General features: G+C 42.1%; 1 protein-coding gene across 6 annotated transcripts in view; it reads left to right on the plus strand.

Annotated features, from left to right (window-relative positions):
* The window catches only part of RPTOR (regulatory associated protein of MTOR complex 1), a 458,205-nt gene that overhangs the window by 254,136 nt on the left and 176,307 nt on the right, over window positions 1-27,762 (plus strand). For all 6 annotated transcript variants that reach the window (XM_048488432.1, XM_048488434.1, XM_048488435.1 and 3 more), the window contains exons 8-9: window positions 7,594-7,694; window positions 8,425-8,569. In XM_048488432.1, coding sequence (XP_048344389.1) covers window positions 7,594-7,694; window positions 8,425-8,569 — 246 coding nt within the window. The remainder of the gene's footprint in view (window positions 1-7,593; window positions 7,695-8,424; window positions 8,570-27,762) is intronic.

The following is a 27,762-nucleotide window of genomic DNA, read 5'->3' on the forward strand; positions in this document are numbered from 1 at the left end:
GGGCTTAGGAGGTAAGGATCCGAGAACAACAGGGGCCAATAAAAAAGGAGTTCTAAAGAAAGAAACCCCTCAATACACAAGGGCTGTTATATGCTGTGGAAGTGGAAAGAAAAAGCTAGAGAAAATAGTCAAGAGAAAAGATGCCTGAGTAGAATGCTGTAAAACAAATGAACTGCAGAATAGAAATAGAGAGAGGTGGATGATGGAGAGCTGATAATGAAGAGAGATGGAGATGGGGTGGAGCAAGGGGAACCTGTGAACAGGGTGTGTGCGCGCCCCACCCCAGAATACCCCTGCCATGCCCTAGCCATGCCCCCACCACAGCGTGCACCCAGGGTGTCCCCCGCCCCCCCCCCCTGCCACTGGATGGAGAAAGGGAAAATGTATGACTGGGGCAAAGCCTTACATTGCTTCCAGAGGTAGTCAAGGTAGAAGTGGGCAGGCAAGAGAAATTGGAAGGACTTGGAGACAGAGTCAGAAAGCCAATGGAATGCAGGGTAGTTTGGTCTAGCATCTCAAACCTGATAGATTTCTGTGTCATTTCAAGTTATATAGAAGGTAAGCTCTGCCAGTGGTGTTTTTTCTATTACCCAAGCACTGTAATCTGGCAGTATTAAAAGAACAGTGGTGGCCGAGAAATAATGGAGCTGGTGGGAGCTGAATATAGCAGGATCAATTTAAATGATAGCTAATTCTGCACAAATCAGTGGCTTCATTACACTTTGGCCTTATATTGCAAGACTTTGTCACAAAGCCGTTGTTTTATACAGCCTCATTAACTACAATTTGTTTAGAAGCAGATGTATTTAGCTGATTCATGGTTCTTACTGGTCTGTTAGTATTGTTAGATCATAATGCTGGGGTGATAGTCCCAACTGTGTCTCGTCTATTTGGACATATTCTAGTGGAGTAAACACGTACTATAGTGAAAGCAAAATGGAGTCTTGTGGCATATGAAAGATATAAGCTTTTATGGGCTGTTCATCTAATGTCAGAAATGGATTCTATAAGTGTGTGGTTTATGTATGGTGAACAAAATAGTTAAAAGGAGGCCAAATAGCTATACAATGCAACAGACATCATCCATGATACCTGCAAAGCTCAGCTGCATACAAGATAAACACAGTAAAAATTCACAGCCCCAGCAGTTGACAATAGTAAAATAATTCTAGCTTTGCAAAGATAATTCAACATCAGCAGTGAGAAAGACAACTTTGGTCTACATTTAGATGTAGGTGTTCACAATAAAGATCAGTGTGGGGCTTACTTCGGGCTGCCATTGCTGTCCTGGGGAGGTGGGAGGCTGGTCCACCCCCCTGCACATGTATTCATGGACCAGTAACACCTGTCTGCCCCTTGACCAGCAACCCATCTTAATAAACTAATTTGCCAAATTTGTGCTGATTTCTTGCTTCAAAATTTTGTTGAATGAGCCCCCAGTGACGTGACTGATGTGGTTGGTTGTAACATTGCTTAGTGGTCATCTGAGCTAATAGCAGGGCTTAGTGTCTGTGTCGTGGTCTGTTGTTTGTTGTTGCTAAGAAGTTACCAAGCCTCAGAGGCGTAGCAAAGGAGGAAAGCACCTGGTGCACTGATGTGTCCTCCATCCCCGCCCCGGAATGCCCCCGCCCCTGGAATGCCCCACCACACCCCCACAGGGGCATGCCCGGCGTGTTGCACCCCCCCTCCCTTGGAGCTACACCTCTGCCAAGTCTACCTCCCAAAGCCTGTGAGAGGGAAGGAGCATTATCCTGGTGTGGCTGGGAACGTCACAGAGAAGATCACAGAAAGGCCACTGAGAAGAAAGAGAAAATGAATACATGGGAAGAGAGAACAATAAGTCCACAATGATTTTTTTAACATATAAAAATGAAGATTCAGCTGATGTTAAGATTGTGAATAGGCAATTAGTTGCACTTTGCAATTGTAAGTTTTACATCCCTGACTACAAAGGCTCTCCCTTTTCAATGAACTGTTAATTCATAGCTGAGGATCTGATGTCAAAAGGCAGTCAGAATCTGCCACAATGATAAAATTTCCATTTTTGAAATCTCATACGAATTAGCGTAGTATATTCTGAGAATTTCAGAGGTAGTTAATAGATTTGTGCAAGATGCAACCTGATAGTTCCTTTTCGTGGGTCTTTGTGTGATATATTCTGGTCCTCTAATATCTTTCAGGTATTCAAAGACATATTTTGGTTTAACTGGTGAATTGTGAGGTTTCCTGTTTTTTACAGCATGCAACGCACCCACCCCAGAAAATCATTATCCCCACGTTGAAAAATTAGTCTACCATTTCAATCCCAGTTGTCCATTATGAGGAAAATAATTTAACTGACAACAAGAGGCCTTGTTTTCATGTGATGTGATCAAAACAGGGTTCACAGATAAATAGTCTTTTGAAGTCAGGGCTTCACTTATGTTCTTACAGATGGACATCTTTGTACTTTCAGACAATTCAAACATAGTTTACGCTTTAATGAGGATGAGCAGATTGAGCACCTTGCGCCATTTGATCATCTTTTGGTGGCTTTTAAAAATGGGAAGGACACATGAAATTTGATTGACCACCTTATGCTGCTTTCATTAGAGATAATTAAGGGTATGTTTTGTGACACAAGTGTTGAATCAGCTTAAATGACTGCTATCAGTGGAAGGTTAACTTCTGTTGGGAACTGAGTAGGTTTGTTTTCAATCCTTCAGAATTTGTGTCTATGTGCATGTGTTCTCTCCTGAAAAACTTCATGTTTCTGAACAGGAGGAACTACATGGCTTGCTTGATTGAAATCCCTGCCCCCAGGTATAATTGTTAGGGACAGGAACGTTCTCAAGCTTGTAAGAGTTTTACAAACACTGAGATTTTACAGAAATTAAACTCTGAGTACATCTCTGTGTGATGTTTAATTGGTCCATTCGGAGGATTATTGTGCTGTGACAGTACAAGGCTGCCTATAAAGAGATTTATATCAGACAGCCAAGCGCTTGGCTATGACACTTTAAGCTTCAGAGCTCCAGGATAGACTCCCATCTGCCTTTTTATTACATTCCGAAAAGATCCATTGTAGTACATATTATTGTAATGAGGTAAATTTATGTTGTTACCTCTCCATTTGCACATCTTAACCAAGCCGAATGCACATTTCGCAGGCTTTTATTGCAACTGATCTCTGTGACTTTCTCAACAGAGAAATTTTCTGGAGGGATGCCATATTGTGTTAACTTAGAGCCGCCTCAACAGCACAGAGCAAGTTTTGAATAAAGCCTGTATACCCACCCCACCCCCACCCCATGAGTAACAGGACTGTGCCAGAAATGAAATGATTTGGCAGAATTCTGAAGAGAATAGAGGGCATCAGTAAGGCAGGGATGTATTGCCCACACATTGTAACAGAGCCGGAGTGTCTGGTGTGATATTTCACTTCCAAGTGTCAGGACCATTTGCTTCAGCTTGGAGCACTTGAATCATACTGTGGGAGCCTCTGGGAGGGGCACCTCTTTGGGTGATGTCTCCATAGCAAAGCCTGATGGTGGCTGAAGAATTAGCATGACCCTTTCTGATAGCCAGATGCCCTTCTGTATTGTCGGAGGCTTTTATGGACAGACTCACCAGGGTGATGTGGGGTTTCCAGGTTGTATGGCCGTGTTCCAGTAGCATTTTCTCCTGACGTTTCGCCTGCATCTGTGGCTGGCATCTTCAGAGGATCTGCCAGCCGCAGATGCAGGCGAAACATCAGGAGAAAATGCTACTGGAACACGGCCATACAACTGGGAAAACCCATAACACCCGAGATGCCTTTTTGTTACAAAGCAGTGTGATCAAGGACTCCTGCTTCTGAACAAAGGGGGGGGGGGCTCTAAAAATAAATGGTCTGCTAGTCCATAGAAGCTGCAGGCTGTTTCATCACAAATCAAGCCGATGCAGGATTGTATTCAGTCCCTGCTCCTAACCTATAGAATTCTTTCCACTGTGTGTTCAACATAGTGGAAGTCCAAGTGTGGCATAAATCTTTCATTGGGATAATATAATGTCTGGATATAACCAGAAGCTTATTTTAGTTCTATGTTTGAATTTCATTGTTATAAAACCAGTAAGTAACTTTGCCCGATGGAGCTCAATCCTGCTCTGGGAATAATGTTTTTCAGGAGCAGTGAGTGAAAGAAAACTGCTAATACTGGTTACATTGAGAGTGGTCATAATTTAGTGGTTAAGGTGTCGGATTAGCCTCTGGGAAGCCCAGGTTCAGATTCCCACTCTGCCGTGGAAACTTACTGGGTGAACATGGCTCAGTCACATACTCCGTTTCAACCCTGGGAGACACCCAAGCAATATCAGGGGGTGTGACATAGAGGCAGGCAATGGCAAACCACTTCTGAACGTCTTGAAAACCCTACAGGGTCAGCATAAATCTATTGTAACTTGATAGGAAGGAAGGAAGGAAGGATGGAAGGAAGGAAGGAAGGAAGGAAGGCAGGAAGGCAGGAAGGCAGGAAGGCAGGAAGGAAATAAATAATGGCTACAGTTTTCTCTGCAAGTAAAAATGGATTTCAGTCAGTTATTTGCTATCTACCAAGAACTTGGTGGGTGTTAGCAGATAAGTTATATGGGGGCAGGGTGAGAGGTGTTGTTAAGCAGTGACAATACTTTTGCTCCAAAAATATTTTTAGAATCTGACTGTCATTGCTCCTCTTTGATGGATAAAATTAACTTCTACAGCCTCTCTTCACAGTAGAAGGGTCCCACATCCCTTTTGCATGTGTACTTTTGATACAAGTGATTTGAAGAGAATTCACAGTCTGCTGATCATTTACAGCACCGCACAATATGGCTTCTCTAATCTCCTGTAAACTAATTGCAGAATCATTGGCTGCTTTATCAACTGCTAAACTTACCTTGAGCTACTGTCAGTTCTACTATGCTGGAGAGAGGGTCACTGTGTAAACATTTCGGTGTTTGCAGAGATTTCAATTGATTTCTTACCTCCCAATGTTCAACCTTGTGAATCTGTGCTAGTGCAATTTCCATCAAGCCTCAAGAGATATGAACAGTGTGGGCTGGAGATTGTTACTTGGGAAGCTGCCATGCTCAGAATTGATTAGTGTCACTTTCCTCTTTCTTTAAACAGTATAACGAGCAAATAAAGGTCTGCGAAATATCATGGAAATTTGGAGGAGAGGGCGATGAAAGATCCACAGTTGTGTGGTTCATTGGGAAAGAAGCTTTGAAAGTGCTCTCTGATTGATTGCACGTCCTCCTCTTCCCACTGTTGTTCCAACTGAGCTTATTACATATGCAAACAAAAGTAATTTCTACCAACAACTTTATTAGCCGATTAATTCTTTCCTTCCCTGGAACAAGAGGTGCAGTTAAAATTAGTCATTAATATAGTCGTTTGTTTTAAAATGTAGTAGCCTACCTTTCAGAGTATGCATTCAAGGTGACTTACATGGATTCCAGCAATAAACTTATATAAAACACAACTGAAACCACTTCAAATGAATCGTAACAATGGTCTGATAGTCCATAATTTTCAGCACCAAGCTGTTAGACACTGAAATTTCTGATAAAAATAAATACAGCTTCCCTAAAACACCTTCATCCTGAAAGCAAATCCTAATCCCATGCCTGAGCACTAATATTTGGTAATCCTGTCTGATTTATTGTTATAATTATTATTATTTGCTTGGGTTTAGGCACCAGTTTGTAATTTGGGTGCTCTGGGATGCTTTTTGGCATTTCAGGGTTTCTTGGCCAGAAGAGGCATTTTATAATGTTTCTCCCTAATGAATCTAATATTCTTAATGAACACAGTGGCTTCTTCACAAAGAATCCCTGTGGATTATATGTATTTAGAAAATTTACATGTCAGGGAAGAAATTGATGTTCCACCTTCATTAGTGTTTTCCAAGAGTGCTAATACCTTCCAGATTGAAATTCCTTGGTTATAAAGATGCCGTCAGTTGATATAATTAGAAATTCAATATACTGGCTTTATCTGTCTAGCAACCTGTCTAGCAAGATGTGGTTGAACCTGAGAGGTAGAAAGCAATGGTGGATTGGCAGTTTCATTTACAGGGAAGGTTCTTTGTATTCTGCTGCCTCAGAGGGCTGCTGACGGACAGGATCAAACAGAGCTCCAGCACTGCAGGGGCTGCTCCACTCAGACCTGACCACTAGGGACAGCAATGGGTGTTGGCACTCCTCTTGCTTCCTCCCGTGGCAAAAGTGCAGGAAGAGGCAGCATTTAGTTTTACTAGAGAGAAGAGAAGTCTCATGTTCATTGCCCTGCATTTGTTGGAGGAAAGGAAAGATAAAAATGTAGGTGAGTCCAATGGCATATCGGGGGGGGGGGGGGGCAAGAGGGGGCAGATTTATACAGGTGTCAGCTTCTCAGCTAAACTAGCTCTGAACCTCCCTGGCCACTCTGGACACCCATACTGCTTGTTCACCCCGAAAGCCTGGCCCATGCTGCTTGCCCTGCCCAGCCTCCCCTGGTCAACCAGCCTGGCCCATGGCACTTGCCTGACCGTGCTGCTCACCTGCCCTGCTCACCTGCCTCACCCATCTCATGCTGTTTGCCTGCCATTCACTTGGCCCACCCCACTTGCCCAACCTATGCCACTCAGTTAATTTGTTTGCGGTGGACGGGGGACATTCTGCGGAGGGGTACAGCAGGGGACTGGGGAAGTTCAGCTGGGGGCTGGGCATGGGGGGTCATTTTGTAAAGAAACACCTCTGGGTGGATCTACATGGTGTAGTGGTTAAGAGTGGCAGACTCTAATTGGAGAACCAGGTTTGTTTTCTCACTCCTCCATATGAGGTTTGCTGGACTACCTTGGGCAAGCCACGGTTCTCTCAAAACTCTCTCAGCCTCACCTACTTCACAAGGTGTCTGTTGTGGGGAAGAGAAGGGAAGGTGATTGTAAGCTTTGAGACTCCTTGGAGGTAGAGAAAATGGGGTATAAAAACCAATTCTTCCTCTTCTTTCTCTGTAATATAATTGTTACTTTATTCCTTTGCTTTTTGGTATGGTGATGTCAGACTCACAGAATGTTTGTTTAATGGGAAGTAGAGTGATTACAAAAGTAATATCCTATTACATTATGTTTGCTTAAATTTTCCATTACCTTCCTAGTTGCCTTTTTTCAAAAAAAGATTGGTTAGACCATTCATTCAGTGATTTAGTGTGCAGGTCGTCCTTACTGAATAATTAGAAAAACAGATTGTAAAAGTATTCCCCTGTTGCCTTATTACCATTTATTCTGAACTATACAAGATATTTTGTTGTTATCTAGTGGTTTCATTTCCTTGATGGTGTTCATAATTTGAACTTTTGGAGTCTAATGAATTGTTGCAATGGCAAAAGCTGCAGTCTGGGAATGGGAACAGTACATGGGATAAACTGCCATGTGAAAGCAAGTTAAGTCATGAAAATGCACATTGTACATTTGGAACATGTGAATAAAGCATGGTTCCTTTTCTAAACTGTAAGCTTACCATGATAGAATGAAAAACGACCATAGTAGTTTTATAGCCAGTGCTATAAATGTAGCTTATGTCTATTTAGCAATAACGTTTCATTATTTTTTGTAGAATTCCTGGAAGACTGAATGACAGGAGAACGCCTCTGGGAGAACTGAATTGGATCTTTACAGCCATCACAGATACAATTGCATGGAACGTCCTACCCAGAGGTATGACTTTTGGCAGCCAAATATCAGAATTGCTAGCTATATATAGCTTGACAAGAATAAAAGGGGGCCAGAGTTTGAAACTTAATAAAAAAAAACTGATAAAAAATAGGAAGTAATGAAAACCCAGAAAAAAAAATTGAATAAAGAAAACAGGGTTTCCCCACTTATAACTCTGTGATACCCTGAGCCTCCATCATTTGCATACTTTGGTCTCCACAGTATTTGCTGATGAAGCTTTGGTATCACAAGCCTTAGAATTAGAGGAGCTACCACATGGCAGGAGATAGTAGCATTAAAGTTGAGCTGATTAGAGAGTTTTATTAATATCCTGTGACAGTGGAAACCATGCAGAAGCACAGTACTGATGCCTAGGTACAAAGGCTCAGTTGAAAACTTAACTAGCTATTTTTAGAGTGTTTAAAATGTTTAAAATGTAAATGTAAAATGTTTGCTGGGCTGGCAAACATCACTATGTGCCCCAAGATGAAGATCTCCTGTATTCCATTCACCAGCATCCAGACCCATCCCAAGCATCATATGAAAAACAAATGTCATGATTTGCCTGACTCTGTGAGCCCCTAGGATGATTACAGCCCCCTTGTTTCTCCCCTTCCAGCAGCACTGCTTGCCAGGGAACATTTGCATATTCAGATCTCTCATTTTATTATTGTTTTTATCACTTTTGTCCATCTATGCACACTATTCCTCTTTTGTGCTTTTTTGCTGGCAGATCTTTTCCAAAAACTCTTCAGGCAAGACTTACTTGTGGCAAGCCTCTTTCGTAACTTCTTGTTGGCAGAAAGGATCATGCGGTCTTACAACTGCACGCCTGTTAGCAGCCCTCGTCTACCTCCAACTTACATGCACGCCATGTGGTAAGTTGCTGCCTGAAATCTACCTCATTCTCTAAAGACTCTACACAGATGCCTCGCTGAAGCTTCTAAAATTGTTGTCACTTCCTGAACTTCTTGCACGCTTCGTGGATGATTTATAGATTAGGAATGAAAGGCCACATGGCAGCGAATACCCGTTTGTTACCTCAATGTTTGTTTCCCCACTATTTTAGCTGTGTATGGCTGCTGGGGATGGGGGAGGGTTAGCAGAAGGTAGGGATAAGATACTGAGAGATGTTTTCGTATCATGGGAGCCTCACTTTATTTGACTTGCTAAGTACTGCATTACACTGGAATTCGGCTATATATGCTTCTTGGTGTAAAGCTGTGGTTCTAAAGAAGGCCTAGGAGATATTTTTTTTCTGTTTTGAGGCACTTGCATTGACATTAATATCCACACATACAAGAAGAACAGTTTGGATTTATACCCCACCTTTCTCTCCTGTAAGGAGACTCAAGGTGGCTTACAAGCTCCTTTCCCTTCCTCTCCCCACAACAGACACCTTGTGAGGTAGGTGGGGTTGAGAGAGCTCTGAAGAATTGTGACTAGCCCAAGGTCACCCAGCAGGAATGTAGGAGTGCGGAAACACATCTGGTTCACCAGATAAGCCTCTGCTGCTCAGGTGGAGGAGTGGGGAATCAAACCCTTTTCTTCAAATTAGAATCTACCTGCTCTTAACCACTACACCATGCTGGCTCTCCACAAACACACCACAAGAAACCAAGCTACTGTGACCAATTTTGTTTTGTAAGACAGTTCTTATGTGGCTTTGAGTATTTGTTCCATGTTTTTGAAGAGCAGATACCTTTGTCTAATTGATACAGGTAATTTAGAGATTAGGACTGAAACCTCTTTTCAGTGCGGCCTCTCTAAGGGCAGCATAATATTTTGGAACATATTTCTGCACATATGCATCAGGCCTTTTCTTCAACACAGTCAGCTCCTGCTCACCTGGCATTAAGGAGGAGGCTTTCAGAGCAGAGCAAAGGTAATCTAAGGTGCCTTCAGCCCCTGCATCTTTCATGTCTGAAATGTAAACAACAATAGCAGCTGCACATTGATAAAGAGGTTTGCTTTTAGAGCCTGCAGACATGACACAGAGCTTTCATAACTGCATAACTTAATGCAGATTGTGACGTATTTGAAATTATCACGGGTGGTGGTGAAGCCATGCTGAACTGCCCCCGGCATTTGTTTTCTGTCATCATGTTTTCTTCTAATACGATGAATAAGAGTGTAAATGGCATGGTTATTAACAAGAATTTCTTAAATTAATTTCTGATTAGAAACAAAGGAAAGAAGAGGGAATCTAATAGCTGTCTTTGAGAATCTGATGCATTTCCAATTAGAGTCATGACCATATGTGTGTAAGATAGCACATTTCATCAGAACTGACTTCATTGCTTTGCATAATAGGTTACTTAGGCCATTCAGTAAATGCAGGAAAAGGTACATGATTTACGTGGACTTCCGGAAAGTTCTTGATGAGATTTCTCAATGGAGTTTGTTTAAAAGAGGTTGGATTGTTTCTCCCACCCATGGATTGGCATTACTTAAAACAGGTACTTGAAAAGAAAAAATGTTGTTGACTGTTTTAAAGCAACCCTTTAAGGTTTAAGCACTAAACCTCAAGGCTGCATGAAGAATGATTAATCTCTCCAATGGTCATTGAGTACAGGTACTAGGTCCTGGTAAAAACCTTGCATCCCAGCCAACAATCACTTAAAGTTGTCTTTTAAGAATTTTATTTAAAATCACTCTAGTTACTCTTGAACAGATTAAATAAACCTCTATCATACAGAAAATACTAGCATTTATAAATGAGATCATAAATAAAGCAGCATACAGGTAATCTCTATTCCGGATTTAAAGATAAAATGCAGTTTCTAAAATTCTTACCAAGGCTTTTAAAAAATGACATGATAGTGTGATCACAACCCAGATTTGAGAGATGTGGGGTTTTTAGACTAACTTATACAGACAGTTGCATCAGCCTCACATTACTTTCTTAAACCATCTAATTCATTTTCTCTAAATTTTCTCTAGACACCTCTGAACAACCCAAACAATCATTGTTGCAAACTTTGTTCCAATTGTTACGTCATTTATTCTGGACATAAAACCATTGGTTCATCAGTTATCTTTCTTAAGGCTGAAGCTAGAAGGGCCTGAAGCTAGAAGGGGCTTAAGGCCATGCTGGAAGGGGCTGATGGGAATTGTAGTCCATAACATCTGGAGTGCCAAAGGTTCGCCACCACGGCCCTAGGGGGAAGGCGGTTTATAAATTCAAATTATTATTATTATTATTATTATTATTATTATTATTATTATTATTATTATTATTATTATTATTATTGATGAAGAAGAAGAAGAAGAAGAAGAAGAAGAAGAAGAAGAAGAAGAAGAAGAAGAAGAAGTGAAGCACCAACATTGATGGAAGTCAACAGCAGAAACTGCTCAAAGTGCAAAAGACAAAGAGTGAATACCATAAAAATACAGTGCAAAGCAAAAGTGAAAACTGGCTAAAGAATGCTCTCCATGGACACTTCCTAGAAAAAATTGAGGACAAAATTGACAAGGAAAAAACCTGGTTGTGGCTCACAAATGGAACTTTGAAAAAGGAGACTGAGAGCTTGATTCTTGCAGCCCAAGAACAAGCAATTCGAACAAACACTATCAAAGCCAGAATTGAAAAGTCGACTACAGATCCCAAGTGCAGACTCTGCAAGGAAGCAGACGAAACAATAGATCACATACTTAGCTGCTGCAAGAAGATCACGCAGACGGACCACAAGCAGAGGCATAATACTGTTGCTCAGATGATTCACTGGAACTTGTGCCACAATTACCATCTGCCTGTGACAAAGAACTGGTGGAATCACAAACCTGAAAAGGTCACTGAAAATGAACACGTAAAACTACGTGAGACTTCCTAATTCAGACTGACAAAGTTTCGGAACACAATACTCCTAACCTCACGATTGTGGGGAAAAAGAAAGTGTGGATAGTCGATGTTGCAGTTCCTGGTGACAGCAGAATTGATGAGAAGCAACTGGAAAAACTTACACAATACGAGGATTTAAGGATTGAACTACAAAGACTCTGGCACAAACCAGTAAAGGTGGTCCCAGTGGTGATTGGCACATTGGGTGCCGTGCCTGAAGACTTTGGACAGCACTTAAAAACAATTGGCGCTGATAAAATCACCATATGTCAGCTGCAAAAGGCCACCCTACTCGGCTCTGCACGCATTATTCGTCGATACATCACACAGTCCTAGATGCTTGGGAAGTGATCTTGTTTGCTGTGTATAACTGTTTTTGAATCAATAATAATAATAGTAATAGTAATAGTAATAATAATAATAATAATAATAATAATAATAATAATAATAATAATAATAATAATAATTAAAAAAAAAACTGAAATAGTCCTCAAAAATCAGTAAGCCAAGATACTGTGGGACTTTCGTATACAAAGTCCTCCAGCACAACACCCCCGACATTGTCATCGTCAAACCAGAAAAGGTGTGGATCATTGATATCACGATACCCAACAACAGTAGGGTCAATGAAAAATAACATGAAAAGATCGTGAAATACCTGGATCTAAAGATTGAGATCCAGCGTCTTTGGCACAAACCAGCAGCAGCGGTGCCAGTGGTCATCGGCGTGCTGGGTGCTGTCCCAAAAGACCTGGGGCAGCACTTGAAACAAATTAACATTGACAAAATCAACATCTGTCAACTTCAAAAAGCTGCACTGCTGGGCTCTGCAAGCATCCTTTGCCAATACGTCACAACATCCTAGGCCCCTGGCTGGGGGGGGCGCAATAGTGACGTAGACCAACACCGACTGTGATACCTGGCTGCTGTGTATTTTGTATAATAATAATAATAATAATAATAATAATAATAATAATAATAATAATAATAATAATAATAATAATAATAATAATAAGCCGATACATTACAACTTTCTAGGCCTCTGGGTGAGGCTTGAATTGTAATGAAGGCCAGCAACCAGCTAAAGATCTGGCAGCTGTGAAATCTACAACAACAACAACAACGACAACGACAACAACAACAACAACAACAACAACAACAACAACAACAACAACAATAATAATAATAATAATAATAATAATAATAATAATAATAATGTCAGCAGAGAGTACACCCAGAGGGTCAGGAAAATTTTGAAATCTAAATTAAACGGTGGGAATACCATCAAGGCCATCCCCGTCATCAGATACACTGCGGCAATCATCAACTGGACACAGGCTGAGTTGGAAGCATTGGATAGAAAAACTCAGAAGCTTATGACAATGCACCATGCCTTACACCCACGTAGTGATACTGATAGATTATACCTTCCCCGGAGATCTGGAGGCAGGGGCATACTGCAAGTACAGCAAACAGTGGAAGAGGAGAAGCATGCACTGGGCGATTATGTGAAGGAAAGTCAAGAACAGGCATTGATTGAAGTGAAGAACAGACATTTGCTGCAAACCCAGAAAACCAAACAAGAATACAGAAAAAATGTGATTAAAATGAGGACTGAAAGCTGGCACAACAAAGCACTGCACGGCCAATTTCTGGAGAAAATCAAAGACAAGGTGATAACGAAAAGACCTGGCTGTGGTTAACAACTGGAACTCTGAAAAAGGAAACTGAATCCCTGATTTTAGCCGCCCAAGAGCAAGCCATTAGAACAAATTCAATCAAGGCCAAACTCGAAAAATCCTCAGATGATGCAAAATGCAGATTGTGCAAAGAAGCTGATGAAACTGTAGATCATGTCCTCAGGTGCTGCAAAAAGATTGCCCAGATTGAGTACAAACAGAGACACAACTCAGTGGCCAAGATGAACCACTGATATTTATGCAAGAATTACAACATAAGAACAGCTAAGAACTGGTGGGAACATTGTCCAGAGAAAGCAATGGAAAATGAGACGGTCAAGATCCTGTGGGACTTTCGAATCCAAACGGACAAAGTGTTGAAACACAATACACCAGACATCACCGTGATCGAGGACAAGAAAGTGACCATCATCAACATAGCAGTCCCTGGTGACAGCAGGGTCATTGAAAAAGAACACAAGAAGGTCACTAGATACTGCAATTTGAAAATCGAGCTTCAGCGTCTATGGCACAAACCAGCTGAGGTCGTCCCAGTGGTAATCGGCATACTGGGCGCCATCCCAAAAACACTAGGGCAGCACTTGAAACATCTTCGAATTGACAAAATTAACATCTGTCAAATTCAGAAGGCAGCCCTGCTGGGATCCGCACGAATACTACGCCGATACATTACAACTTCCCAGACCTCTGGGTGAGGCTCAAATTGTAATGAAGGCCAACAACCAGCTAACGATCTGGCAGCTGTGAAATCATCATCATCATCATCATCATCAACAACAACAACAACAACAACAACAACAACAACAACAACAATAATAATAATAATAATAATAATAATAATAATAATAATAATAATAATAATAATAATAATAATAATAATAATAATAATAATACAAGCAAGGCTGGTTAGATGGTCTACCTGAGTAGTGTCCTGGAAGCCAAGCCAGGCTTGGAGACTACTGCCTCCCTTCACACATGATCAGGAAAAAAGTAGTTGCTTATGCCCAGTGAAGAGGAAGGAAGAAGAAGAAGAAGAAGAAGAGTTTGGATTTATATCCCCGCTTTCTCTCCTGCAGGAGACTCAAAGGGGCTTACAATCTCCTTGCCCTTCCCCCCTCACAACAAACACCCTGTGAGGTAGATGGGGCTGAGAGAGCTCCTAGAAGCTGTGACTAGCCCAAGGTCACCCAGCTGGCATGTGTTGGAGTGTACAGGCTAATCTGAATTCCCCAGATAAGCCTCCACAGCTCAGGCGGCAGAGCGGGGAATCAAACCCGGTTCCTCCAGATTAGATACACGAGCTCTTAACCTCCTACGCCACTGCTGCTCCTGGAAGGAGAGTGAAAAAGATTGTGAGAGTTAGAACACAGCCAAAAAACATCTAGATCTGAAATTGCCAGGAAGAAAGTACTTGAGGAAGAAGGAGAAGGGGAAACCTTATTGTTGCTCAGCCACCAACAGGAGGGATTCATGGCTGGTGAGAACTGTGGCTGTGGTCCATGTAAACCAGGGGTGTCCAACTGTGGCTCCTCAGATGTTCATGGCCATGCCAGCCGGGGCTAATGAGAACTGTAGTCCATGAACATCTGAAACACCAGAGTTGGACACCTCTGATGAAAACAAACTCCTCCAGGACCAGCTGGCTGAAGAATTCGTAATTCAACTTCAGTGAGTTTCTAGATTTCTGAATGCTATCTCAAATACTTAATGAACGTTATACTTTGTCCAGTATATAATACAGTATATTATTCACTGTGTGTTAGATCTTGACTGATGAACAACAGTGATGGAAATGTGAATTTATAAACCACTAGACTAAATAGGGCCCTGTTGTAGCTATTTAGAGTGCTTTTTTGTTAAAGTATATTATTCAGAAGATTACAAGGAAGGGTCACATATTTGTAAACTTTTCTCATTCTTTTTCATACTTATCATGGAATAATATTAAGTCTGATTTTTTCCTGTGGAGTAGAAGCAAGCTAAGCAGTAAACCGTGCATTGGGCTATAAAAAGCAAATTGTGCTTGTTGAGCCCCCTGTGCTGTGAATGTTTGAGAGCACTGCCTGAATACTGTCTGTTTTCCCATGAGAGATACTTGGACTCTGCTATAATATAAATGGGTAATTTACTCAGACACATAAGTTTAGAGCACATTCATCTGCTTTCCTCAGGGATCTGATATAAGGGTTTAAAGACATTTTTTTCTTCCTTTACTTCCTCTTCCCCCCACTGATTGGCTTACATGTGTGTATGTTGTTCCTTGTATGCCTTTGTGATTGCAGTGCTTTCATAGGTGAATTCTGCACAGCATAATAATAACGGGTTGCATCTGTTATTTTTGAATCCGGGATCTACCACTCTGATTCTTAGCATGGGTGCCTGTTTTCCATGAAGAAATTGAGTTTAGGTCGGGGGCGGGGTGGGCAATCTATTTTCTTTCTGCCCCTTTGCACTAATCTGCAGATTTGTTTTACAATACAAACATGCAGGTGCAAACATCCCATTTTTTCCGCATTCTGCATTCCACCAACACAGCGCCCCCTTCTGCCTCCCCCCCCCCTCTGCGAAGGGAATGCTTCTGATTGGTGGAGAATCTACAGCAACCCCAGGAGCCCAAGCAGGACCTCCCCCTCTCATTTTTTTAGTGTGGAAAAAAGTTTAGGGCATTGAAACCTCGGTACATGTAAACATGAAGCATGCAACAGCACCACCACCACCACCATCCCGTTCCTGTACACATTTGGGTAAAATGGCACTCAAAGTCGCTGCCATGGGGAGAAATTGTGCTTGGGGAACATTTCAGAAATAGAGGGCTTTCACACCAGCTGTCAGGTTGGCTGATTTGTGGGGGGTGGTATTTCTGTCTGCTGTTCTTTTCCTATGAAACTATGTTCCCGTTACTCACAGTCTCTGCTTATCTCTTCTCGCTCCTAGTGAAGCCTAACGGTTTGGGTTTTAGTAATGCCGCTGGCAATCTGGATGGGGGGTGGGGAGGGAGTACTGTCTGAGTTTATGATCCAGGCGTTCTGGCTGAACAAGCCAGTAAAGTCTTGGACCGTGTTCAGGATTCATTTGACCTACAATAAAGAAATCATTGTTCATCACAACTGTTTCAGTTGTTTGGTTCATGGTGATTCTGATACCAGCTGGCAGTTCAGCAGAAACAAAACTGAGATGACGTAAGGTGGGAGAATGGGTGGTGGCCAGGAAAAATAAAGCAGTTGGGTACCCGTGCTGTTCACTTGGGAGTGGGTTCAACCTGGGATTTTGGTGATTTTTGAAAAACTTAAGTTGAGGGAAATATAATGGGCCAATCCAGCTTTGGGAGAGGGACCCATGTGTAGTTCTTCCCCAAACCAGGATATTTCCCTCCATCAACCCATTATATTTCTACTATGTAGAATCCACCATTGTTTTGCTCTAGATTTTCATAGTTTTGCTCTAGACCAGAAGAACAATATATCCAGCTTACCAAGTCCTTTTCCTGTGGTCTACATGATTATTTTATGACAATTGTAATGCATCTGAAACATCATTCTTTGAAAAAGAGGAAGGGGAAAGGCCTTACCGGGTCAGTCTAACCCATCTAACCTACAGTAGCAGTGCTTTTTTGGGGGGTGGGGGGAGAAATCAGCCAGTTGTCTTAATAATGGGCAAAGAGATATGTAGCAATAGTACCTCAGTACACTAGTGGATTTAGGCAGTTCAAGGATTGACCTCCATCCATCTGCTATTGTAACCAAGGTATCCTAATATAACCCTTTCATTTGACAAAGTGAACTTTGGGTCATGAAAGTTTACACCATGGAAAATCTAGTTAGCTTTTGAGAAGCTACTAAATGGAATTTTGTTCTACTATTACAGACTAAAATGGCTCCCCAGCTGAAACTATTGCAACCAAGGTAACCCAGGTTGTTTTGCCAGTTTTACCTGGTAGTTAATGTCATGTTAGTATGTGCAAAAAACTTCTGCATGAAGGTGCTAATCTGGATTACATTACTGAGATTTGTCTATCACTGTACTTTTTCCTCATAAATTGATGATTCTGCATCATTATAGACTTGAGGAACAATGAGAAGTTACTGTGGTCTGCCAGAGTTTAATATCCATCATCAGCATTTTTGTGTAGTAGAACCCCAATATCAAATGATTAGAGGTTCTGTTAGTACACCTTGTGCCTAATAGTTTCCGTTTCTGGCCTGATAGTAGTGGTCTCAGATTTGTTGTGGAGGACCTCCTGATCTCTGGTACTGGGACACCTCAACCTCAGCGCTGAGGAAAGGGCTTGCTTGAGTGGTGTCAATCACTGTGACACTGTGACATGCCTCTGAGGATGCCAGCCATAGATGCAGGTGAAACATTAGGAGCAGACCACAATCACACATAGTTGAACGCTGCATTTTAATACGGATCGGTACTAAATGTGCGGACTTTATTTTTATCTGTGTTGTATATTTATGCTGTGAACCGCCCTGAACCCTCTGGGGGAGGGCGGTATATAAGCCTAACAAACAAACAAACAAACAAATAAATAAAACCATAACAGCCAGTTGATTCTGGCCATGAAAGCCTTTGACAATGCATCACCATGAAGACCGTGCTGTTCTCCTTTGTGTTTGGATGATAACTTCTTCAAGGCTCATAGTTCTGCCTGAAAATGCTGCAGCTGTTTTCTCTTTATTGTACTGTTGCTTTAGCACTGTTTGTATTGTTTGCTTGTGCACATCATTTTACCTTGTAAGCTGCCTTGAAAATTTGGAAAAGGCAGAATGGAAATCGCTTAAAGAAATGCATGACCGTGTTCGTGCTCAAGATGCTAATTTTCCAACTGGTGTTACAAATATGTGATTGTTGTGTTTTGTAGGTCATTGAGCCTCCATTCTTGTAGATACTAATGTTTCCTGCAAGTTGCTCTATCCTTAGATAATCTGTGCCAAGCTTCTGCTTATGTTTTGCTAGCAGGATAACTGGCATAACATACTTTTATGTTATCTGTGTTGTTGATTTTAAGCGTGAACTTCCACAGAGCTGCAAGGGCTTCTTAGTGTGACATTTGCAAGCTATCTTTTATTTCAGATGCAGAGAAGCTTAATGGAACATTATCTTTACACTAACACTGAGTGAATGTGACATTGCAATTAAGTATTGAAGAAAACTAAGTTTGTCTTTTGTTATTTTCGTAATTGAGGAACTGGCTGTTTCACGCAGTGCTGTGAAAAGAGGACCCTGCCTTTTGAAGTGCATAACTCCTCAGTTACACATACTTGGTTTGCATTGCTCTTCTCATCTTGCTACTCATTCAGGTCACTAGAACATCTCCCTTGGGCCACTATCTACACTAGAGAGATTAATACATTACTGATTAGAATTAATTCTTAAGTTTTCAACATGCATTATTTTGTGGGGGACCCCCCCCCCCCATTTAACAATACTTCCCAGAAGAAGTTCTGATTATGGGCAATCTTGTTTTGCATCTGTAGCACATAGCCTCAGAGGCGTACCACGCAGGAGAACATATGAGATCAAATGTGCCCTGGCTGCAGCCATTTAGTTATGTGGGGGTGGAAAATCGCCCCCCCACCCCTCCTCCTTCCCCCCTCAGATTTGTGTCGGGGCATGTTCTATAATGTGATGGTGACTTGGAGATGACCTGGTGCAAAAAAAAAGTTGTTTGGTCATGGTGGGGGAAGTTGGCTGCCCATATGGGGGGCCCCCTCAGATTTTGCACCAGGCTACATTTTCCCTAGATATGCCTCTGCATAGCCTGCATGAGCCTTTAGAGCTTTCCACAGATATTTTATTTTCCCATTTCTCAAACAACAGTATAGTATTTGTTGCTAGGTGGATAGGGTTCTTTCTGCTTATAGTTCTTCACTACAATTGGTGCATAAAATGACATTGCTATGCTGGCCGCAGGGCCTGTTACCAATGGCGTGGGGGGGAGGAATGGCACCTGGGGCAAAATGGCACCCGGGAACGCCCCCCCACCCTTACCTTAGTTCAGCCGGCTGCTCTTTGTAGCCGGCCGAACTCCAGGCTGCTCTGGGGGGGTGGGGAGGGGGAGGGGTTTGGGGGGCAATTTTCTGCCCCCCACATGACCCCAATGGCACATGCCCAAGGCGCGGCACATCCCATCCCACCTCGTGGCAGCTACACCATTGCCTGGTACACAGTAGACACTTTTGAACAGCCTTGTTCCATTGTGTCCCCACAATTTAGTTATTTCAAAACCCATTGTACATTCGAAAACAGTTTGACATCTGTTGCAAGAGTTAACATGTCTGAGCTTTGGGTGGAATGACACTTATTTGTAGCCCTTCTAGCAGCAGCAGTGGTCCTCAGTGTGGATCTGACAGAATATTCTTGCCCCCACCACTGAGCACTGCAAGAGGAGAGTTGGTTCTCTAACCAGCAGGTATTCAGAGTCAGCAGCAGAGCTGTTGGAGCCACCACTGGAGCCCAGTGCAGTTCAGCTGCTGAGTGGCTGGGAGAACCTAGTGTAGATGACATTATTTGTGGGACCAGGGTTCTGCTAATCGTTTCATAGCTGAGTGATTGAATACTGCTGGAACTCTGTTGTCTTCTGGGGGCTGAGATATTCCCTTTGACTACTGTACTTTGGTGTCCTGATTTTACACTAAACTGACAAAGGTGTTCCATTTTCTCTCCTTCCATGTAGCTGTTGTCCCTTATCATCCCCTTCACGTACACATCAACACATGCACACAACCCTCAGCCTAGCTATGTTCCAGAGACTTGTTAGAAGTAGTTCGGCAACTTTTGTAGAAAATAAGGGTTAGTACATTTGACAGCCTATCATGGCAACATGCTATTCCACTCATTCCACTCTGAGTACCCCAAAGGAACGTACGTATGCTGTGAAATGTTTTTCTACTTGACCCTGAGCATTTCTCATCAATAATTGAAGAAGCCTCCTTGTAGATGTAAGAGGGCAACCATTTCTCCCTATCTTTTTCTATCTGTGTGTCTGAAGAAGATTTTTGTCCAGCTGTGTTCTTGCTTTGTATTCTCTGCTCTTTATTTAACAAGGCAAATAACTGGGAGGATCGTCAGCAAAGTTGCAGACAACTTGATCGCACACTGGCTGGAACCATATATATAGAGTTTCCTTACTGGTGTTGCTGGATCCAATATTGGGCTTTTTTTCGCAAGAAGACAGTTCCTTTACTCATGAGGAGTACTTGGTCCCCGAACCTGGCTTCTGCTAGCACTTCTTTAGCAAAAGGGGAGACCTCGGGTTGTCAGACACAAAGATATTTGGGATGCATGGCTGAAATGATTAATGCTCCTATCTGGAGCTTCTGATGGAGTTATTGGATCTCCCCAGTTTTAATGTATTTTTCTAATTCAGGTGGAAGATGATAATAACATCACTACACAACATTTTGTTCACTGTTCAAAAATCATTATGCTCCTATCACACCAATTACAGCCATTTTCGGCTTGGCTCTGTATCCAGTGGCAGCCCTGCATCCAGTGGTAGCTTCTACCACCCCAGGTCAGAATTCCAGAAGTGACTGCTGGCTGAAAAAAATTGGACACTCCCGCAGTGAAGCCCATCTTTTGTTTGTTTGTTTGTCTGATGTGATTCAGAGTTTTTCTACAGGGCACATGATGAGGGTAGAGTTGCCAACCTCCAGAGGATGGCTGGAGATCTTTACTATTGATCTCCAGGTGACAGAGATGGCTTCATCTGGAGAAAATGGCTGCTTTAGAAGGTGAACACTTTGCTCAGCATGGTCCAGGGAGAGAATCCTGCTTCCTCCAAACAAGACCAACTCTGGACTGCCCACAATGTAGCCCTGTACTGACATCTGGAGTTGTCATCTGTGTGAAAGTCCCCATAGGGCTCTGAGAACAAAGACTTGACCCAGGTCTGCATTCGGTATTCTTGTGACTGCATCTCGTTGACTCAAAAGTCTACATTAGGCTTCTTGAAACTTCAGTTAATTTGTTTAGCATGATTGTTTGACTCCTTCTGGCACCTTGTGGCATTCAGACTCAGTTTAAAAGATATCCCTTAAATTTGGGATTTGTTACCCCACCTTCTTGTAATGGCAATAGCAACTGAACGGTCCCATTATATTATTATTAGCTCTTCAAACATATTTGAGACCATCCATCTCCTATAAGATATAGCAGCAGAAAGCTCAAAAAACAGCACGGGGAAATGTAAAGGAAGAAGCTATCAATGTAAGGGTCCTTGGCCATGTTTTCTTTTGTCATTAGCTATCACCTTATGCATACATGAAGACACATTGCCATTTTTCTAGACGTTTTCAAGACCAATTAGTAGAGCTGGGTGCTGTCCTGATGTTACAGGTGCTGAGTTCTCAGAAACTACTTAGCTCTAGCACTATTTCCAATCTACACAAGTCCCTTGGGACATGAAGAAAATGTTCTCCTCTTATTTATTTATTTATTTATAATTAGTCTTGTATACCGCCCTTCCCCCGAAGGGCTCTGGGCGGTGAACAACATGATAAAAACAATAATTACAATACCCCCATTAAAACAGATTAATAACAATGCATTGCAGTGGTGTCCAACATAAACACTCTTAAAATGAACATTAAAGAGGAGCAGCGAGGTCTTGTGGTGGTGGGCCAGGCCCAGCAGGAGCACGGCAGAGGCCAGCTGGCGGAGCTGTGCGCGAGGTGGGAAGGCAACGGAACACCCCTAGATTGAGGCATATATATCATAGGAACAGGGATGTAATAACTGAATATCTTATAGGTTAGGAGATGCTTTGCTGAAAAAGCTAGAAGGTTATCTGGAGAGAGATTTTACATTCAACCTCAGCCCCCACTTCCACTGTAATGATTCAGTCTTCCACCTTCTAAAATTATACTGACACTTGTCTCCAATACACGCACGTTCACAACATACCGTATATACTCGTGTATAAGTCGACCCGCATATAAGTCAAGGCACCTAATTTTACCACAAAAAAACTGGGAAAATTTATTGACTCACGTGTAAGTTGAGGGTGGAAAATGCAGCAACTACTGGTAAATTTTAAAAATAAAAATAGATACCAATAAAATTACATTAATTGAGGCATCAGTAGGTTAAATGTTTTTGAATATTTATTTCAAAGAAAAACAGTAAACTAGCTCTGTAAGCCCTGATTCTCCCTTTAAATCCACTCAGAAAAAAAAGGGGGGTGATTTAAAGGGAGAATCTGGGGAAAATTTGAGGGTGCCTGTCAGGGGAGGAATGTTTATGTTAACAGTACCAACTTTCAGAGTATCTTTAGGAGACCCTCTGGATGATACCACCCAGGTTTGGTGAAGTTTGGTCCAGGGGGTCCAAAGTTATGGACCCTCAAAATGTAGCCCCATCTACTATTAGCTCTCATTGGAAACAATGGGGGATGGGGCACCCCTTTGGGGGTCCATAACGTTTAACCCCCTGAACTAAACTTCACCAAACTTGGCTAGTATCATCAGGAGTATCACCTGATGATACCCTGAAATTTTGGTGTTGCTAGCCTAAAAACTGCGCCCCCTGGCGGCCGACAAAATAAAAACCCTAAAATATTTTTTAAAATACACCTGACTCGCATATAAGTCAAGGGGGACTTTTTCAGCCCAAAAAATGTGCTGAAAAATTCGATTTATATGCGAGTATATATGGTACATGTTTCTTAGAACATATTGCTTATGGTATCATGTATCTGGTGAATCCAAAGGGAATTCTGAGGTCAAAAGGGACAAAATACTGAGGAACAACAAGCATGGTAATAACTTGCTTAAGGTACTCAATACAGACTGAAATGTTTAACATGCCTGAAATCTATAATGCCATCAGACTGATTGGTGTCAATGTTCAGAGAACAGGAATATCTACCACTCTGATTCTTGCAGTAGAAAATCCATTCTGGCATTCAGAAAGAGACTTCCGAGTATTGGTTCCTTTCACAAAGGAAAATGGATAAGGCTAAGACATTATTTACAAGAGACTGATTCAGCTCCAGAAATTAAAGCCCAGCTAAACTATTTCTACCACCATTTCAAGAGACATAAGAGAACCAGAGTGAGCTTTTGTAATAGTGTTTCATTTCTGATAGAGTAGAAAAGTGAGTTTGCAACGTTCCACAATTTATGGTCTGATATAATGAAGTGGTCTTTAAGGAAATCTGGAAGTTCTCAGCCTTCCTTTTCTTACTTATAAAGTCAAGTTTTGCTGCATCTCAAGAGACTAAAACTAGAAGCAAGTTAGAAGAGATTGGGATAAATTATTCAAAAGTGTATTATATTCTTGCTGTACATGTATTTGGAGTGAAAGGAGATGGAATTTTCAAGAGGAGAAATAAACACTTTATATTTTAAAGTGAAATATTGCTGCCTTTTTCTCCAGGGGAAAGTGGAAGCTAATGACAAGAATCACAGAGGCCTTTCCATACTTTAATTTTTGATGTGGAGCCATGAGGGAGTCGTGCTACCTGTCTTTTCTAGAATACTAGTGTTCCTTCAAAGTAATAGCTTGCAGTTTATATTTTCATTCAGGTGGGAATCTCTTTAGTACATCACTGAATTTTTGCCCACAAAAATGTTGCTGTTCAAAGAGAAGAAGGGTCTCCAGGGGCAGAGGTTTCACAAACTCCCCTAGCTTATGTGTTTTGAACGGTTTTCACTGCCTATTTACAATTCAGTGAAATGACACTTCACTCTGCAGGTCACTTGTGTAAAAATTAACAAGTTAAGCAAATGTTTAATTTGTACTCTGCTAATGCTCTGAGGTTGGTTTAATATAGACCTTCCACAAAGGCTGCAGAACAGGGTTGTCTGCTAAGTTTTCAGCCTGCCTAACTAAAGGACTGAAAAAAGCCAAGACACCGTCGGACAGTATGCTGACATCACATCATTAAACAGCCACTCAGATTCATTCATTCATTCATTCATTCATTCATTCATTCATTCATTCATTCATTCATTTGACTTTTATACCACCACCACCACCACCCCGGAGGGCTCTGTGTAATTTGACTGTGTAATTGAGGACACAAAGCTAAATCAAAGTGAAAATGAATAAATTATTTTCCGACAGAACTAGGTAGGCACTTGGACCAAGCGGAGCATTCTAAAACAAAGGCTTTCCAGCATGTGGCAGATGAAGTTACAATTCTGCTTAGATCTTTCCATGGGAAAGTGTATAGCATTATCTTTACCCTGATGATGCCATGTAACCAATCAGTGTATCTCAGAGGTGGGATCCAGCAGGTTCTCACAGGTTCCCGAGAGTAGGTTACTAATTATTTGTGTGTGCCGAGAGGGGGTTACTAATTGGTGATTTTGCCACTTGATTTTTGCCTTAGTTACGTCCCTCCTCTCAGCAGTAATGCACAGAACTTGAAGCAGTCTAGCAGGAGGTGCACCGGCGTGCGTGGCAGCCTGCACCTGGGTGCATTTGTTTCCCGCCCAAGGACCAGCGCAGCGGCTGCGTCCTTGCCACAACCCCGCCCAGGAATGCCCGGCCATGCCCCCATCGTGCCCCGCCCAATCCCATTGGAGCTACACCACAGTTTGAATCCCACCACCGTGGGAACCTGTTACTAAAATTTTTGGATCCCACCACTGGTGTATCTGTGCAATGACACCACAATGCCAAATTAGAATTAAAGCAGCGATGCCTACCCTCATGCTAAATAGGCAATAATTTTCACACACACCCTCCAGATTACTAACAGATATGATATGTATATCAAGATATATATTTTTCACAAAACCTGTCTCTTCTTTTGTTTCAGTCCTTTCTCTTGTTATCTCATTTTTCTCTGCAACAACAACAAAAAAGCAAGTTTTTTTTCCTCAGCAGAGGCAATTTTGAGATGAATGAAAAGTTTTAGCATGTATGTCTTCCAGTGAAACTAGGGCAAGCATAAGTAATTTTCCCTTTACAAGTGTGAGGTTGAGAGCCATTTTATCGCCTGGTAATGTGTCACAGATACTTTAAAAGGGTTGCATCTGGCCGAATGTGGGAAATGGTTTTTATATGTTAGATCCAGATCTCACTCCTAATCCTATCGCTTAAAATAATTTCTCAGCATGAGGCTCGCTGCCTGCTCAGGAGCAGATGAAAACTCTGCCCCAGAAAGCTTTCAAATCAAAAGGACTCTTGCTGTCTTGAATGGTCTGTTGGACAGAAAGGAAAGGGTTTACACTTTATTAAGCTGCATTATGAATACCTTAGCCCAGTAATTCCCAAACAGTGTTCCGCAAGATTGTTACTGGGAGGTAGGAAATCAATTCATAAATCTTTAAGGCACAAAGCATCTGTCTACACAAGAGGCTGCCTTTCACATCTCTGTGCTCTTTACTGCTCTAGCCTTGCCTTCTTCTGAATCCCTGCATCAGCTGTGATTGAATGGGTCAGTTATTCCTGATGCAAAGAGAGGGCAGAAATTACCTGTCCATAGAGGTGACTGCCCTTTTCATGGTCACTGTTTTGCCCAGTTTCCCCAGTGAAGATAAACACAGCCAAGCTGCATGCTTTGGTGCTCCTTACTGTTTAAGTCACAGCTGCTGATCACACAAGAGGTGATCAGATAATCTCCTCCCATCCCCCCTCCGCGAAGAGGAGGGAGGAGACTGACTAACTCACTGACTAGTGGGCAGGGGCAGTACTTCCTTAGGAAATGCATAGTGGTGGAACATTTGTCTGATTTTTTTTTTCATACTAGGGAGGAAAAACTGATCTTCAAAATAATTTTCCAGTTACTGAAGCTCAGAGTCAATCTTCTGCTTATGCAAACAGAGGTTCCATTTGGGCTTGGGAAGTGATGGTCACTAATTGTCTCTTGACCCTGCAGGATGGCTGCAGGGTGGGCCACTGCGAGTAGCAGAGAGCTGGACTAGATGGACTCTGGTCTGATCCAGCTGGCTTGTTATTATGTTTTTATGTTCTTATGGCTCCTTATGTTATGAGAACAGCTTCAGATATGGAAGAGAACTGGCACCACCAGTGCATGAGCAGGAATGCAACGACCCAAGCTACTGTTTTGTAACATGCAGTTCAATACCACATATTGTCGTAGTCTGGCTTTTAAGAATTGCTTCCAAAATGCTGAACCTACCATTGTGTGTGTACATAGAATGATGTCAAGTTGTAGCTGATTTATTGGCAACCCAATAGGGTCTTCAAGGCATGAGACTAACAAAGGTTTGCTGTTGCCTTCCTCTTCAGCGCAACCCTGGACTTCTTGATGGTCTCCAAGTACTGGCCAGGGCCCACCCTGCTTCACTTCTGAGATCTGCAAGATCATGCTAGACTCTGCCATTATGTATATCTTTACTCTCCATTTGAATTGAGTAGATCTACAGATCACTTTCATTTCTCGCTCATGTTTTGTCACCTCTTCATTTACCTTCAGTTTCCTGCTGGATGGCATTTAAAGAGATCCATCCCCACCCCCACCCCACACACACATACATGTTTTTTACCAGGTAGATGAAGAAGAGTTTGGATTTAAAGCCCACCTTTCTCTCCTGTAAGGAGACTCAAAGGGGCTTACAGGGTCCTTTCCCTTCCTCTTCCCACAACAGACACCTTGTGAGGTAGGTGAGGCTGAGAGAGTTCTGAGAGAACTGTGACTAGTCCAAGGTCACCCAGCAGGAATGGAGGAGTGCGGAAACACATCTGGTTCACCAGATAAGCCTCTGCCACTCAGGTGGAGGAGTGGGGAATCAAACCTGGTTCTCCAGATTAGAATCCACCTGCTCTTAACCACTACACCATGCTGGTACTTGTAATGCCCTTTCTTGGCTAGCTGTCTGTTATACTTGCTTAATTGTATAAGTTTGTCTTGGACTGCTTGCAGCACCCCCCCCCCCAGTCCCGCACAAAAACTGCAGAGAAAATGGTCTCAGAGGCAGTAGCATAGTATGTGCATGAATTGAGCCATGCCTATGAAGCAGTTCAGGTTAATCACTGGCACTTTACATTGCTAAATGCTGTCATATTAAATTCTGATGCTGGTGATTATATGTTTCAGAAGGATTGAATAATATTGACTGATTTGACCACATTAATTTTTAATCGTGTGTTTTTAGAATAAGGTAAAGAGATTTGATCCTAATCTGCCAAAATCAATTTTCCAGTACTACTAAAGCGCCCCCCCCTCTAATGCCTTTAAGCCATTATTTGACCTTGTGGGAGCCAGTGTGGGCTCTTTTGTGTGTGTGTGTGTAGAGGTATTAGTGTTCTTTACCTGAAATGCCTTTTAAGCATCTGCCTCTATAGGCTAATGACCTACCCTAGTGTCTCTTGTAATTTGCAGGCAGCACAAATCAAGTCTGTAAGCATGTCTCTTCTCACGACCCTTCCTCACCCTTAAGCGATAAAGTATTAGATACGAAGCATTCATTTCACAGCCCCAGTGCTGCTGGCTTTTGCTAAACAGAACCCTAGCCTTCCTTATCCCCACCCCCTACAGAACTTGGCAATATTATTCTTGCAGTGGAAGCTAAAAAAAAAAAAAAAGTACTGTAGCAGAATAACATCATAA

Source organism: Sphaerodactylus townsendi, linkage group LG03 (genome assembly GCF_021028975.2).
Source record: "Sphaerodactylus townsendi isolate TG3544 linkage group LG03, MPM_Stown_v2.3, whole genome shotgun sequence".
Classification (NCBI taxonomy): Eukaryota; Metazoa; Chordata; class Lepidosauria; order Squamata; family Sphaerodactylidae; genus Sphaerodactylus; species Sphaerodactylus townsendi.